The sequence below is a fragment of the Cetorhinus maximus genome, chromosome 23 (assembly GCF_964194155.1).
Source record: "Cetorhinus maximus chromosome 23, sCetMax3.hap1.1, whole genome shotgun sequence".
NCBI classification, from domain to species: domain Eukaryota; kingdom Metazoa; phylum Chordata; class Chondrichthyes; order Lamniformes; family Cetorhinidae; genus Cetorhinus; species Cetorhinus maximus.
This window is the reverse complement of record NC_135901.1, coordinates 47,259,973-47,277,745: the sequence shown is the minus strand read 5'-3', so window position 1 is coordinate 47,277,745 and position 17,773 is coordinate 47,259,973. Positions and strand designations below refer to the sequence as shown.

Sequence of the window (17,773 nt, the reverse complement as noted above, 5' to 3'; positions counted from 1 at the left end):
ATGGTTTTAGTATATACTTCAATAATATTCACATTCCCAACATCAGAGGGAAATCATTTTAAATAGTTTTTTCAACTTGGCAAAGGATTGTGAATTTAAGACTTGCATTGACGATAATTATGCAGCTGATTAATTTGTTCACTTCCTTATCCCCATTTCAGCACTCCCTCTTTTATTTTTGCAGACATGTATCAATTTTTACCCAGTTTTGTACATTTTCATCAACTGTAATTTGTGATGCATTTTATTTTTCTCCGAATTTTCCATTTTTTTTTCGGCTGCCTATCTAATCTCCTATACAAACCCTTCCCAACTTTGCCCATGTTATCTTCCCGACATGTCTGAAGAACTTTTGTTTGCACATTTCACTCCAACACATTCAGGCCCATGAACAGTGGTAATTTCCTTCAGATGTATGATTCCAGAAGATGACTTAGCATTATTTGCTTCACCCTTATCCTGTGTATTCCTTTATCACTGCTCAAATAATTAAATTGCATTGCTAACACTCCATGTGTCTGGCACAGGTTCAGTCCAAAGATATTTGGAACTTTCTCGATAAATCATCTGCTCTTTGTCTGTTATCGATATTTTAGGCTATGTGCCATCAATTCCCACTTGCAGTTTTTTTTAGTTTTTTTTTCCAATTTCAACTTAAAGTTCTCACATTTGAACTCCTCCACACTACCCCCTTCTAACATTCAATCTCCATGAAAGTATTTTATTTTCAGTCGAGACAAACACCGTGTTTATCCCTGTGTTTTTTTTATTTTTTTCATCTTCCCGAAATTAATCTCATTCTTCATCCATTTTCGAATCGTATCTTCCCATTTGTCTTGTGCCACTGTGTAACTAGTTTCTTATTCTTACTGGTTAGCCAAGGAACGTTTTGTGGCAACGAATGACAGGACAGCAATGTAATGTTTTCATATCGCAGCGAGAGACCCCAAACGATCTAATATAGAGAGAGGACTCTAGGAATAAAAACCGCCCTTTATTTAATGCTAATGCCTCTAAACTTCTAACATTAAGGCAGAACTGCATGAAAAATCCTACTAGAAAATGAGAAAGAAATACATATAAAATTGTGAAACATTATCAATGATATGTTAATGGACCTGACACAGGCTGATTGGAATCATGAATTGATAGTTAAAACCAAAAACGTATAATGGGAGATCTTTAAAGAGCAAATGGCTCGGGAACAGAGTGGACACATTTCCATGAAATGAAAGGGAAGAACATCAAACTGGAGTTCCATGAACGACTAAACGTAGAAATTAACATGATGCAGAATCGCAAGGCCTATGGGAAATCTGTGTTTCATAAGGAAAGAAGCAATTTGAGGATCTAAAGTAAAGGGTGAACGAGAAAAACGGAATAATAGTGGCAACGTATGTGAATATATTTGCCTTTAAAATAAAAGGCAAACTCAAAGTGTTTTATAACTTTTTTTATGAGCATCTAAGCAGTAGGATTGTCAAAGGAATGGTGAGGATAAATAGGGGCCGAAACCTATATTGTTGTGGCGGTAGAGGGCACGTCAGTGGCAAAAATAAATAGTTTACATGTTACTTCACTGAAAAAAAACCCTGAATTCTGTCAATGTCACAGAAAGCTAGGGGGCACTAGGGAAACTGAAGAGATTCTATATATTTTAAAAATGTTATTTACAATGTTGGCAGCGCTTAAAGTAGAAAAGGAAATCACTTGTCGGATGGAATGCTGATAGAAGCAAGTGAGGAAACAGTTAAAGCTATCGAGACAGTCTTCCAAACCTCCTCAGATATGAGAGTGGTCCCGGAAGACTGGGTATTCCAAAATGTTGTACCCGGGTCCACAAAGCGGAGAGTAATAAACTTGAGAAATACAGCCAGTCAGCCCAGCATTAGAAATGGGGAAAACTGTACAGACAATAATGCGGAGAAGATTAATTGGCAGTCTCAACTACAGTTTAATAGTTACCAGCAAATGGAGTTTGTTAAAGGAAAAGCATGTTTAACTATCTTGGCTGAGTTTTAGATGGTGTAACAGAGACGGTTGTTGAGCTCAGTACAGGTGATGCTGGGTATATGGACCCACAAATATTGTTTGCTTAAGCACCAAGATTAAACTCCACGGTGTTAAAATGGAGGCGACAGGCTGAATACAAGATTTGGGAAATGATAGAAGTCACTGAATAATGGTTCTGAATTATTGTTTCTGATTGGAAGCAAGTGCCCTGTGTCAGCCCGGGGCGGTATGAGGACTATTGTTCTTTCTGGTACATATTAATGGCCTGGTCGCAGGAACACGGGGCAGACTTTCAAAAATTGCAGATGGCACGCAACGTGTAAATATAATAAAGAGCGGCAGGAACGTAGTCTGACTGGTCAACTGGGTTGATACATGGCAGGTTCTGTTTAATGCAGGGAAGTGTTGTGGTATACGTTTTTGATGGATGAATGCGAAAGTGTAATAAAAACTAAATAAGCAGTTCTTAGCCGATGGAGAAGGGGTTTGGAACCGAGTGACCTGGGGCCGCATGCACAGTGATCTTTGAAGGGGGCAGACATTTGCTGTTGTTTCTTAAAGCATAAAGTAATAAGGTTATGCTAAACTTAAAATAATGTCAGGAAGAAATATTAATCTATATAATGTAATTGTTTTTTAAATAGAGGTTTAGCCTGTGTGGGTTAAATGGACTAAAGCCAGCTTGCCTGCCTGCTTTGATGTATAGTAGTTTTGAGATGTAAACTGTATGCTAGGGTGCATTTGCATTTTGTTGAATGAAGCATTCGAGAAGCGGAGTGAAAACTTGCACTTAGCCAAGAGACACCAAGCAATGTTTATATTACTAACAAAATTGGTGTTGTGAAAGGCGTTCAAAAGACCTGGTGATAGAATGTAAAATTGTATTCAAAGGGGAAGGCTAGGTATATGCGTTAGAGTTCTGTGTGTTGGATCCAGACGCTTGTAAGGTCAAAGGCTGTAAGCCTACAACTGCCTGCAAAGGAACCAACTTAAAAAGAAACTCATCTTGAATTCATAAAATGAAATTGCTTTGCCTGGTGTCTCGTTAAGTCTATTGGCTATTTTTGCCTTCTTGGAGATTAATTTGGAAATTTGATATAAGTTATGATAATAATTTGTAGACATATTTATGTGTTTAATGCCTTGTTGTCAATTAAAAATGTTTCATTTAGTTTGATATAAAAACCACTGAAGGGTTGGTGGGTTCATTTCTGAATTCAGAGTTGCATCTCAAATGCACCAATTGAAAATATCGGTAATGACAGTTGTTTAAATTTTCCCTCTGGGATTTTAAAGATCAGCCTTTATCAACCGCTGTGTCATGACAATAAAAATAGCGGTTAGGAACCAATTGGAATAATGTGCCTAATTATGTGAACTGCAGTTAAGGTATGATGTTAAACTCTTAGAAAGGGCATAGAGGAAATAAGCTATAATAGTACATGTGACACGGGATTTAAATTAGGAAGCATCTTAGATGAACTTGGATTGTTATCTTTAGCCGATTCGAACAAACAGATTTGGAGTGAGCTGATGGGCCGCTTCTTCTTGCTCCGCCATTTGATAATACCATGAATGATCTGAGTGTGGCCTCAATTCTATTTTGCTGTCGGTTACAAATCCCATTATTTCAGAAAATTTTGTTTGAAAATATTTCCAGATAAAGGTACAAAACCATATTGCTCTATGAACATGAAAGGTAAAACAGGTTATCGATAGCAGTTAACAAACACAACTTGGACTTACATTACCTTCCGCGCAATGAAACATCCCAATGTACTTCAGAGGAGACTTAAGAGCCAAACCGATAAGACACGTAAGGCGCTAATTAGGAGAATGGCCAAATGTTTGGTTAAAACAAAACCGCTGGATAAGGGGTGAACTTTAGGGAGGGAATTCCAGAGCATAGGTCCTCATCAGTTGAAGGCACTGCCGCGGGGTGGGGGCTGGGGAGCGTAGGGGGGCAATTAAAAACGGAGAAGCTTTATTTGGCAAGCCCACATTTTTGGAATGTTATGTAGCTGGATGAGTTTACAAGGTGCGGGATGTCCAAGGGCATGGGTGAAGTTGAAGGCAAGGATGGGAATTTAAAAATCAATGCTTTGGTTGACCGGGGCACAATGCCGTTCACCAAGCACAGGGTGATGGGTGAATGGTACTTAGTGTGATTAGTAAATGGGCAGCAGTTTTGGATGATCTAAACTTCACTGAGGATAGAATGTGGGATATTGGCTGCAAGTGCATTGGAATAACCAAATCTAGAGGGAATGAAAGGGTGAATGAGGCTGCAGCAAAGATTGTGGCAAAGTGTGAGCGGAGTGGGGAGATCTTCCTGAGGTTTAAGTAGACTGTCTGAGCAGTGGAGCAAATACATGGTCAGAAACTCGCCTTGGGGTCAAACAATTATACCAAAGTAGCAAAAAGTCTGATACAGACTCTGCCATTGACAGACAGAGGGGGGAACCGGCATCAAGGGAATGGAATGTGCAGCTGGTTCTGAAGATCACGACTTCCGCATTCCCAATACTTAGTTGGAGGAAATTACTGTTTATCCAGGACTGGATGCCAGGCAAACAGTCTGACAATTTAATGACACTGGAGGAGTCGATAGAGGTGGTGGTGGGGTAGAATTCAGCATCGTCATCATACAGGTGAAAAATAATGGTGTGCTTTCAGATAACATCGCCGAGGGGTAGGGTTTAAATGGGAAATGACAGAGAAAGAATCAAAGTACTTTCAATATTTGACAATCACTACTTGGCAGGGCAAAAGTGAAGAAATATTGGACATACGGTACTGACAATAATTCAGTCGTAAATTAGCAAGTGCTGACAATCAGGGTTTATCGCAGGTCAACCCACGCTGCTCAATGCACGCCTTGGGACTCTTAAAGTTATATGCGCTATAAGATTGGCCTTATCGTAAAAACCCTCACTCGGGCCCGAGCCATTTGCTCTCTATGTAAGCTTGATGCTTGTGCATCCTCCGCGGCAACGCCTCTACCAATCAGAGCCACTTTCCAACCAATCAGCAATCTCTTATGAAGAAAACAAATAGGAGCATGAGTAGGCCATTTGGCCTCTCAAGCCTGCCCCGCCATTCAATAAAATCATGGCTGATCTGCCCCACGCCTCAACACCTCTTTCGTGCCAGCTCCTCATAGCTGTCAACCTCCCAATATTTCAAAAACCTATCTATCTCCTCTTTAAGCACTTTCACTGACCTTGCCTCCACAACACTCTGGGGTAGAGAATTCCACACATTCACTACCGTCTGAGGGAACAAATTCCTTTACATCTCAGTTTTAAATGATTGTCCCTTTATTCTCTAACCATGTCCCGTAGTTCGAGATTCCCCCAAAGGTGAAAATATCTTCTCAACACGTACCCTGCTTGGCCCCATAAGGTTTCTGTGCGTTTCAATGAAATAACCCTCATTCTTCTAAACTATAATGGACAAAGCCCTAAACTGTTTTGCCTTCCATGATAAATCAACCCCTTCATCCCATGAATCAGCCCAGTAAATATCTTTCGAACTGCTTTCAATGCCAGTAATTCCTTTCTTAAATCTGTTGAATGAATACTTCTCATCCGTCTTTACCCAAGAGAATGAAGACGAGGGTATCGAACTCGGGGAGAGAGATTGCGAGGTTCTTAAGAAAATTGATATAGGAAGTGACAAGGTATTGGAGTTGTTGGCAGGCTTAAAAGTGGAGAAACCTCCAGGTCTAGATGATTTATGTCCCAGACTGCTGAGGAAGGCTAGGGAGGAGATCGCAGGGGCTCTGACCCAAATTTTTAATTCCTCGCTGGCCATGGGGGAGGTGCCAGAGGACTAGAGAACAGCTAATGTGGTTCCGCTATTTAAGAAGGGTTGTAGAGATAAGCCAGGGAACTCCACGCCAGTGAGTCTCAGGTCAGTGGCAGGGAAACTATTGGAGAAAATTCTGAAGGAGAGAACCTATCTACACTTGGAGAGGCAAGCTTTGATCAGGGATAGTCAGCATGGCTTTCTCATAGGGATGCCATACCTAACAAATTCGATTGAATTTTTTGAGGAGGTGACCAGGTGTGTAGATGAGGCTAGTGCAGTTGATTTTGTTAATTTGGATTTCAGCAAATCCTTTAACAAGATCTCATTTGGGAGACTTATACAGAAGGCAAATGCACATGGGATACAGGGTAATTTGATAAGGTGGATTCAAAATTGGCTTAGTTATAGGAGACAGAGTGTGATGACAGAAGGATGCTTTAGTGACTGGAAGCTAGTGCCCAGTGGCGTACCACAGGGATCTGTGCTGGGTCCCCTTTTATTCATCATTCGTATAAACGACATAGATGACTATATGGGGGGTAGGATTAATAAATTTGCGGATGACACAAAGATTGGCTGGGTGGTTAACAGTGGGGTTAAGTGTCTCAGGCTACAGGAAGATATAGACGGGATGGTCAAATGGGCAGGTAAGTGGCGGATGGGATTTAACCCTGAAAGGTATGAGGTGATAAACTTTGGAAGGAGTAATTTGACACGGAAGTATTCAAAGAACGGCATTACACTAGGAAGTTCTAAGGAACAAAGTGGCCTTGGCGTTTGTGTCCATACATCTCTGAAGGCGGAGGGGCATGTTAGTGGGGTGGTAAAAAAGGCATATGGGAAAGTTGCCTTTATCAATCGAGGCATAGATTACAAAAGTAGGGAGGTCATGTTGGAGTTGTATAGAACCTTCGTGAGGCCACAGCTGGAGTACTGGTCGCCACATTATAGGAAGAATGTGAGTGCACTGGTGGGGGTGCAGAGGGGATTCAGGAGGATGTTGCTTGGGATGAAACATTTAAGTTTGAAGAAAGATTGGATGGAATTGGCTTGTGTTCTTTGGAGCAGAGAAGACTGAGGGGCGCTCTCCTCGAGGTGTACAATATGGATAGGGGGCAGCTGTTCCGCTTCTTTGAAGGGTCAGTCACGAAGATACATAAGTTCACGGTGAGGGGCAGGAGGCTTAGGGGGGGATATGAGGAATAGCCTTTTTACCCAGGTGGTGACGGTCTGGAGTGCGCTGTCTGAGAGGGTGGTGGAGGCGGGTTGCCTCACATCCTTTAAAACGTACCTGGAGGAGCACTTGGCACGTCATAATATTCAAGGCTATGGGCCAAGTGCTGGAAAATGGGATTAGGTAGGTAGATCAGGTGTTTCTCACATGTCAGTGCAGACTCGATGGGCCGAAGGGCCTTTTCTGCATTGTGTGATTCTGTGATTCTGTGAAATTCAGGAACCAAAACTGTAGACAGTGCTCCAGGTGCGGCCTCACCAACGCCCTCCACAGATGTAAGAAGACTTCCCTATTTTTAAGCTTCAACCCCCTACCAATACAGACCAAAATTCCATATGCCCTCTTAATCAGTTTTTGCACCAGTTTGATGAATTTGTTTTTGTGTTTCATGCACAATAACACCCAGATCCATCTGTGCTGCACGTTTTTGGAGCCTCTCTCAATTTAAATAATAGTCTGATTTAGGCTTATTCCTACCAAAGTGTATAATCTCACACTTTCCTGCAGTAAGCTCTAACTGTCAAGTTTTTGCCCACTTACTCAACCCATCTATATCCCCTTGCAGATTCCTTACGTCTTCATCACAACATGCCCTCCCACCTATTTTGTATAGTCAGTAAATTCGAATACATCACACTCTGCCCCGACTCCAAGTAACTAATATTGACAGTGCATAATTGAGGCCCTAGGACTGAACTTTGTGGTTTTCCAAACTGAAAAAAAATCATTTAATACCAATTCTTTGTCTTCCCTGTAATAGTCAATCCTCAATTCATGCTAATACATTACCCGCAATGCGATTGTTTTGTCATACAGTATAAATATGTTGTTTCCCCTGATATTGGTATTTTCTTGCGAACTATCCTGATGAGTGCAAGACGTAAAGCTTCGATAAAAAATGCAATTTTTTCAGCAACATTTGAATTCCCATTCATGACCTGAATTCCTTTATCACAATATTCCCATTTTCATGTTTTGCAGAAATGTTAGGTGACATCCTGTTTTTCATTCTGCTGGCCAGTAGGTATAAGGAGACCATTAACATTTACTTTAACACTACTGCAGCCACCTCCATACCTGCTCCCAGGCAGCTTTGATAAGCAGAAATATAAAGTGCAACCAATAATGCTGCATCAGTTACATATCTGTCCCGACTTATCCCTTCCTACAATATGTACTTCGGATGAAATAGCTTGAGAAAAGTTCCAATTTACATTGCTACCTGCAACAGGCACTGGTGATAAATCATTAAAATAAATTTCAAATAGATGCTGCCGGTGTGTGGATGCCACTCTGAGCAAACTCCACGGCCGCTACTATCGGCTCCAAATAAATAAATTAATAGCTTGGTAAGTTCCGGGAACACAGCCAAATTTCCATAATTACTGGGTCGGCTGAGAGCATGGACTCTTGCCGAAACCTTGGAGGCGAAATGCAGTTCGTGATTAGAGCACAAATCGACTCCCTATTTGTTGCGGTTCAGTGCTTTCCCGCTATAGCGGTGAACTTCCCAATGTGCGCCGAAATAACGGAAGGAAATTCCAAGCAATTCTATTATATTATGTAAATGGGGGCGATGAAGTTTCGATTGCAGTTATTAAATTAATAACAACAATAATAATTTCTGAGCTGTCCTCCATTTGTGTTGCACCTCGTGCAGACCAGGGCCGTGAGTCAATCTTATTATCTTCACAATCAATATCTGTCCTCTATTTTTGATAAGATTTCAGGTGGTGTCAAATTCCATTGCATTGCTACGATAATAATGGACATGACAATTAATCGAGCGCAAATATTCCAATAAATAAGTGAGGAGAAACCTGATTTTTTTCTTGCGTATTCTAGGTCCTCAGAACACCACAAGTGCCTGGCAAGCTATGACATTCTTTTTGAAGTGTAGGCATCATTGTGCTGTAAGAATCCCGGCAGCTAAGTAGCTCACACCAAGCTCGTATAAAGAGCCTCTGACTACAACATCTAATTTCGATGTTGGTCAAGGGATGAAAACTGTTCGAAACATGTTGCAAAGGATTTATCGTAATTATAGAAAATGACTAAGATGATCTTTGTAATTTTAGGGTTTACCCCCCCAATCATCAATCTCTTCTACCGTGAAAATTCCGAGCTGAGAGCAAAGGGTTTTGTGCAGCTGCTCTGCCTCATCAGCGACTACAAACCAGAAAGCATTGGGGTGACCTGGCAGAAGGACGGAAACACCATAGGTTCTGGCTTTACCACTACATCCCCAGCTAAAACATCGAAAGGAGACTTCAGCTCCACGAGCCTCCTGAAAGTGCCCCTTCAGGAATGGAGCAGCGGTTCCGTGTACAGGTGCAAAGTGACCCATTCCGCAACCAACAGTAACAAGCAGAAAGAAATCAGATCAACGTCAGGTGAGGAAATGGAACCAATTCAGATGCAGATGTCAAACAGACTTACTTTATTAGTATCGGATTTATTGGGATGTTATTGCAAAAACAATAATTTATCCTTTAGGATTCAAGGCCCTGGATCAGGCACACTGAGTGTTATTAGTGACAATTTAAGATGCAATGAAACATTACAACGAAAGTTGTTGGAAGAGTTTCAGCAACATTGACCAATATACTTGAAGGTGCTCTTTGAAAGAGCTAGCGAGGGTCATAAACGGCCGAATGGCCTCCTGCTGTTCTCTATTATTCTCTATTGCACCGGCAATGCCTGAAGTTGTGGATGGTGCTCACAGTTGGGCGAATTTGGTAAAAAGGCGCTTCTAAGGCGCCTTCTGATGAATATTATGTTCTGGTTAATGTACACATTGTGCTTAACCTATTATGATATTGCCAAAAAAATGTTGACAGGCCCTACTCAGTGTATTTGCCAATCCCTGAAGGTGAAATAGAACAGAGGGATAGAGAAAATGGGTACATTTTCATTGAAATGGATAAAACAATAAAGCCTGGTTTAGATAATCGTTTCATTTGCCAGAGTGGATTCTATTTGCTACTAGGTATCAGTACAAAAATGTACACATAAGATGAAACGGATGAATGGAGAACAGAGCAAGTAAGGACAGAGAAAGAGACAGCAGAAATAACCTGTCACAGGTAGGAAGATCCGGATCAGGATGTTCCTGCCCTGTCACCCGGAGAATCGGGGTGAGGTGTGGGGGCTGGGCGGGGTATTGGAGGTCGCCGGGAGGGATAGGTTGGTGGTTGGATCACATCCTGGCCAATCGCAGCAGCCCCTGATTCAGGAGTATTAATTGGCTCAATCCGGACTGTGTCTCTAACTCAGGTGAACATTCCGCCTCAGGGAGCTGTTAACCAATCTGATTGGCTGGCAGCGCTGTTTTCCCAGCAGCGCCAGCGGCATCAGTGGCTAGGACAGGGAATAGACAATCTCGGATTCCAGTGTCATTTAAGTGTCGGGTGTTTCACCACTGGCAGGGGAGATGATGCCGAGGGTGTGCAGAAATGTTTAAGGCGTTCTTATGGAGAGGCCCTACCTCTCACTTCCTGCCTCCCTCCTTTTCTCCCTCTCTCAATTTTCCGCTCTCTTTAAGCCCCATCCGTTCCCTCACACGTTTTACCCCTTTTATATCTAAGACCGATTGTTCTCTGCCTGTGTTTCTGCTTCACCTCCTCTCTCTCTCTCTTTCTTTGTGTTAAGATTTAAAACCTCTATGTAACTCTGTATTTTTCTCCGCTCTGTGCCACTTAGTCTAAATGAACAGTTCAAAGTGATTCATGTCAACATTTGTGTAAACAGCAAAATTTGAGGTTAACTTGAACAATAATCAGTGAAAGACTTGATTTGTCAAGCTAACGGTTGTCACTGATATTAAACTTCTTGTTAAATAAGTAGAATGATCAGCATTAAAGCCTCCTCGTGATTTTGATTTTTTGTTTCTCACTTTTAGAGATCGCAGTACTTCTCAGAGATCCCTCAGTTAAAGATATTTGGATCAATAAAACTGCCACCCTAGTGTGTGAAGTGGTGTCCACATCTCCAAATGAGGTTGTGATCTCCTGGAGGGTGAATGGAAAGGTGAGGGCTGAAGGTGTTGAAATCGAAATAGGTACCCAAGATGGTAACCAGTACCTGACCATCAGCCGCTTGACAAGCAGCGTGGAAGAGTGGGAGAGCGGGGCTGAATACTCATGTTCAGCACAGGACAATCTATCATCGACTCCAGTATCAAAAGGCACACGAAAGAGAAAAATAGGTAAGGTTATATATATGTACATATATATATATATATATATATATATATAAATATATATATATACATATATACGTTAGGAATGTCAATGGAGTTAAGACTAACAGTGGTTGAACTTCTGTTACAGTCGAGCCAGTGAAGCCAAGTCTCCGGCTCTTGCCTCCATCACCAGAAGAAATTCAAAGTGCCAAAGCCGCAACCCTCACTTGTTTGATAAGAGGATTCTACCCGGACAAAATAACAATTTCCTGGGAGAAGGACGGAGCTGCTGTGAGATCGAATATCACTAGTTTCCTCACGGCCCTTGAACAGGACCAGACCTTCAGCACAAGGAGCCTCCTCACTTTACCTGAGGCGGAATGGAAGACAGGAGCAAGATACACCTGTGCCGTCTCACACCCATCGACACAATCCACCGAAAATAAGACCATCAGCAACAAGAAAGGTAAAAACAGTTTCTCAGTATGCATTTCCACAATCAAGATTTGTGCTTAAATCGACAGCAACACCCAAGAACGCGCACACTAGCGAGCACATTCCTCTAGGTCGCAGGGACTAAAAAACGTATGGGAAACAATTAATGTGGCCTGAGCTCCCAGACAGCACAGCGATGGTACAATGCTCAACACTCAATATGTCCGCCTCCACAAGCAATTTGAGAATCCAGTGATGATAAGAGGCAGGATAAGAATGTCTGAGACTTTACTTCACCGTATTCTAGAAATGAGCGCTTTATTTAGATGGTGCTAAGCACTCCTTAAGGGACACTGTGTTCCACACTGTGGGGATAAGCGTGGTCCACTTCACTCTTTGCTACCTTCTTTAACAAAGCACAATAGAGACTGCTTTTCAGCAGTGAATTCAGAACCAGAAACAACCAGTTAGCAGGGAGTTGAATAATTGAAGCAGTTTTGTATGATTCTCGTCTTGAGACGGACTGGAACAAATGAATTAGAATCACAGGGCTGGACAAAATAACGTCTTCATGGACTAAACCTAATCAAGTTTTTTTCTTTTGGATCAATTGAATCGCCTGTGATAAACATTTTAATTTCTGGTGGTATAGATTCATTTTCATTGAAGACAAAAAAAAAATCTGCACAATGATTTACCCAAATCCTCAGTGATAAGGCCGGGAATATTCAGATTTCCCGGGAGGCTGGATCCCCGCACTTTGCTGAGTCCGCTGATCTTGACCTGTGGTGACTGGGTCCTGATAATTGGCCTCAGTGCCTCTACATTTGTGCAGTAGCAATAGTATATGGTTTGATTCCCAATCTACGTTAACTATCTATGCGCCAATTTGGAATAAAAGGAGGCAAAATTGGGTGTGATGCCTTCAGGGCATAATAATGTGCTGGTACTTTCTGCATATGCGGGTTCATGGAGATGAACCATTGGCTTATGTTCGAGAGGTGACGAACACAACTCAGTAGTGAGCAATGGCATTAAAGGGGCAAATACTGCAACTGACACAGCCCCACTCTCCTAAAGCTCGAGCCCCATCTGATCACTGAGCATCTCTGCATTGCAATATCAACCTACTCATAATAATGTTCCCTAAGTTAGGCTGTTTTTCCTCACTGGGTTAACCAAATTGAACCGGTGGCTCTTGGAAGTTACAGTGGTCTGGGCATATCTGTTAACAGAGGAGGGACCCTTTGTTTGCCCCTCCTACGACCTGAGGAGGCATCATCGGAGTCAACATGTTTGCACCTCTGCTGATGGCAAGAGTGGACCGGGCTGTGCTACATTCACAGTGAAGTAATTCACAGAGGAGTTTTACCCGGATGCTGCCTGGTCTGGAGGTTATTAGCTATGAGGAGAGGTTGGAGAAACTCGGATTGTTCTCACTAGAGCGACGGAGATTGAGGGGGGACTTGATCGAAGTTTAAAAAATTATGAGTGGCATGGACAGGGTAGATAGTCAGAAGCTTTTTCACAAGATGGAAGAGTCAATTACTAGGGGACATAGATTTAATGCGAGAGGAGAAAACTATAGAGGAGATGTGCGGGGCAAGTTTTTTACACAGAGGGTAGTGAGTGTCTGGAATTCGCTGTCAGAGGAGGTGGTGGAAACAGGTACGTTAGTGATTTAAACAGGCACCTTGACAAATACATGAATAGGATGGGAATAGAGGAATATGGACCCCGAAAGTGCAAAATGTTTTAGTTTGACAGGCAATATGATCGGCGCAGGCTTGGAGCGCTGAAGGGTCTGTTCCTGTCCTATACTTTTCTTTGTTCTTTGTTCTAAAATAGGCTGCTGATACACGTTCTCCTTGCTGACCCACTCACAACGGGATGTAGTCTCCGCTGACTGGGCCAACGCTTATTGCCCATCCTAAGTGTCCCATGAGAAGGTGGTGAGCTACCTTCTTGAACCTCTGTTGTCCATGTGGTGTACGTACACCAACAGTGCTGTTAGGAAGGGAGCTTCAGGGCTTTGACCCAGTGGCAGTGAAGGGAAGGCAACATATTTCCAAGACACAATCCTGATCTGGAAATATATTTGTCATTTCTGTCACTCTCATTGGGTCAAAATCCTGGAATTCCCTTCCTAAGAGCGCTGTGGGTGTACCCACACCACTTGGATTGCAACGGTTCTAGAAGGCAGCTCACAACCACCTTCTCAACGCCTATTATGGATGGGCAATAAATGCTGGCCCAGCCAGCGAACCCACATTCTGAGGACGAAAAGCAATGGACATTTGACAAGGGTACTCAAAGTGACATTCCACGTTGGATCTTTTACCTTAAAATATTGTTTATGTAATACAGTTAAACGTCTCATGTTGGTTCATTTAGTTACAAGGAAACTGTTAGAAAATAAACTGAAACATCCCATTTTCTTTGCTAGAAGGATGATCTGAGCATTGCAGTGTTGAAACCAGCCCCTTTCAAACACGGGGCCTTTTTTTATGTCAAATGGTTGCAAAATCCCTCCTCGTTGATACTCGGTTTTCTGTTTAAACTCATTGAGATGGCTCGTTTTATTACACTCAGTCATTATTATTTTTTTCATTTCCTCATTCCCTCTAAATATTTTCTTTTGTTGCCAAATGAGGAGAGACAATATAAACTAAAGTCTGCAATTCCGAAGGGGTTGCAGGAACAGAGAGACGTGGCCTTCTACCTGTGCAAATCATTGATGAGCGCGGGGAAGCTGGAGACAATGGTTAAACAATGAGAACCAGGGCTGTACAAACAGAGGCAGAGAGTTCAAAACAAGGAGATTATGTTCAAACTTTATTCCAGTTTAATCAAATAAGCATTTTATAATGTGTCCATTTCTGGGCACCACAACTTAGGAAGAATGTGAAGGCTTTAGAGAGAGTGCAGAAAGGGATTCTGAGAATTATTCCAGGGTTACGGGAATCAATTACGTAGGTAGACTCTACAAGGAAGGGCTGTTCTCCTTGGATAAGAGGACGTTGAGAGGAGATTTGTTAAGTGATTAAATCACACACCCCAACAAGCAAGTACGTGGTCACATCTGGATAAATGTCACAGTCTGGATAATTGTTGGTCTTTCAGGAAATCAAATGATATGTGTAGTGGGCGGGGCAGCTGGAGATGGAGGCGAAGGCCATGATCGTAATGAATGGCCGGCGAGCGTTCAGGGATCGAATAGCCTGCTGCTGCTCCGATTCCTTACGTTCTTATTTCCCCGACCAGAAGCAGAATTTTATTATTTTAAAAACTACCGCCCCCGCCCCCGCCACGCCCCATTTTTATTGGTAACCCTGTTATTGCTGTCAATGCACGGATAGTATAGAAGACCACTCCATTGCCACTAATTTAAACTTTGAGTATCTCTGGGCCAGGTATGTCATGGTAAACTGATAGATTTCCTCACTTTACATTCTGCAAAACAATTGTTTGCTTAAATTCAAAATTCCACCGGCGCTCCTTCCGAACCTGGGTGGTGTTTTTCTCTCTCTAAAACTTGGTGTCACATAATGCAGAACATCTACAAAGTTTTTTTGAGGGCACGCGTCCGCCCATTGATCAGTCCTGGGAAAATTGGCTCATAAATAGAGGGAACTTTTATTTACGTTACATGAGTGGGAAAAGAATCCGGCACCTACAGGCCACTAGACAGCGTTCGACCTCCAGTGTCAGCGCAAATAAAATAAAATATTCAGTCCCTGTCAGAGTAATCGGCGAGCCGTGGAAACTATTGCAGAGAATATTATTCAGAACATGATCCATGGAAGCCATAGGGATGAAAACAATAAGCCTAGGAGAGCACAGCATCCTGTTATCTCAACCAGCAACAGGATAATAACAACTCAATCACATTTCAGTAAGTACTGTTTCACATTTTTTAGCATTCTGCAGTGGTTGTCATCCGTGATTTCAACATGAGAGCTTGAAACAACCATTCGCTTTTCTTTCCAGCTGATTGCTATGAGCCAGACATTTCTGTCAATATATTGAACCCTCCGTTTGAAGAGATATGGGTTCAAAAGACAGCGACCATTGCTTGTGAAATCCTTTACAGTGATTTAGAAAGCGTCAGCGTGTCCTGGCAAGTGGATGGGAGAATGAGAACGGAAGGAGTTGAGACCCAGAATCCTGAGTGGAGTGGAAGCAATTTGGTCATCGTGAGCAAACTGACGGTCACTGCGGCAGAGTGGGACAGTGGGGTGGAATATGTCTGTCTCGTAGAAGGAAGTGAATTACCAACACCAAAGAGACGCTCAACCAGGAAATTAAAGGGTAAGCACAGATAACACTCGTTAAGGGACTGGTTCAATTGCCAGTGGCCCCAAACGAAATTTTTTTAAAAAGACCAAAAATTAAATGCTAGTATAATCAATTAAATACAATCGCGGGTCCTACCAGTCACCATGTTGATGAAGACGATGGTAAAAAAAAAGTAAGAAATGTGAAACTGCTGCTCCCCCCACCCCCAACAATGTCAGCATTTCTTTAAAGTGCTTTCTCCAACTCTTCGGGGGGAAAAATCGGACCACAAAGCAACCGATCAAAAGAAAAAATATGAATGACAACCATGTGCAAGGAAAAAGATCTTTAAACCTCAGAGATAGGAAATATTCCAAATTTCCAAATATATGGTATTTCTAAGAGAATAGAATGGATATTGAGGACCAAACAATAGACAGAGTCAGATTAAAACGTATTTGTATATTTCTCTCTTTACAGTTGGCACAATGATTAGTCCCAAAGTCTACATTCTGCCTCCGTCAGAGGACGAGATCGACACTGAGAATACGGCAACGCTGGTGTGTCTCGCCACCGGTTTTTATCCTGCTGAGATTTACATCGCTTGGATGGCCAATGACACCATTCTGGATTCAGGTCATCCAAGCCAACCGGAGACTGAGAAGGGAAATGGTTCCAGCTCCATAGCCGGCAGATTGAGACTCACCGCGGCCGAGTGGAACACTGGCACCACTTACTCCTGTTTACTGGGCCACCCGTCCCTCGAGAGGAACTTAATCCGAAGTATTAATAAATCCAATGGTAAACCTACTTTAGTTAATGTTTCGCTTGTCCTAAACGACAGTGTTAAATCGTGTGCATAACCCGCCATGATTGGCCAGGCCTTTCCTGTAGAAATGTCACCGCTGTGAGGTTCCTAATAATTTCAACATCTGAATCATCCAATCTCCCAATCATCTGACCTCACAATCACCCTCCAGGGCAGCGAACGATTGTTCGCATTTTATACAAGTTGCCAAATTATCAAAAAACTCATGAAGGGTTTAGTGACGCTATTAGATATACATAACATGGTTGGTTTGTCTGTATGTGGCACAACTGATTGCAATAAAAGCAAAATGAAAACTTGCTGCCTTGCCTATTCATGGTTTGTGTGTGTGTGTGATATCTTCGTGGTGATCATTAATAATTTGAAGCAAATGTATAAGATATATATGCTCCAATATCCAAAATGTGCAACACGCGTCTGTTCCTCCACCTTTAGAAATACTTGTGGTGCTTTCAAGCAGTTTACACAAAGCATCAGCGTTCATTCGGAGTTACTGTGATTTACTCTTTCACAATGAAGTATTTACCTAGAGGGCGGATTGAATAAATTGGATGAAGTTACGCTCAACCTATATAGTGACCAACATTCACCAAAACTGATGTTTGAATGGTTTCACTTTGATAAATCAATTCTAGCCGGAAAATCACCTACAATTGAGAGTCTTCTAGCTTCTGACTATTTACTCGTCTTCTATGTTTCAACCCGATGATGCCCCTCAACAACATCATTCGAAATCGCAATTCTGTATCCCCCTTGTCCGCTGATGCCACCGAGCACTACCTCACTGCCCATTCTCTGTATTCTCCACTGCCTCTCACTTTTGCACTGCATGTCTAGACAATCAATATTAGGTGAGTACAGGTTGTCTCCTCGAGGATAACAAAGCTATCATCTTTAAATCCTGCCATACACTCCATTCCCACGCATCCGCTTCCAAACAGAAATCATCCAAAATTCTTGAGCCGGTGGCCCAATTCACGGCATGTCC

The 17,773-nt window shown here is 42.2% G+C and overlaps 1 gene segment (V, D, J or C); it reads left to right on the top strand.

The window, feature by feature from the left end:
• Positions 1 to 3,774: 3,774 nt before the first annotated feature.
• Positions 3,775 to 17,060, top strand: LOC144698023 (Ig heavy chain C region-like). The segment is given in 6 exon segments: positions 3,775 to 3,829; positions 9,139 to 9,453; positions 10,962 to 11,267; positions 11,392 to 11,709; positions 15,669 to 15,989; positions 16,437 to 17,060. Coding segments are annotated over 6 exon segments (1,698 nt in total).
• The last annotated feature ends 713 nt before the right edge of the window (positions 17,061 to 17,773 follow it).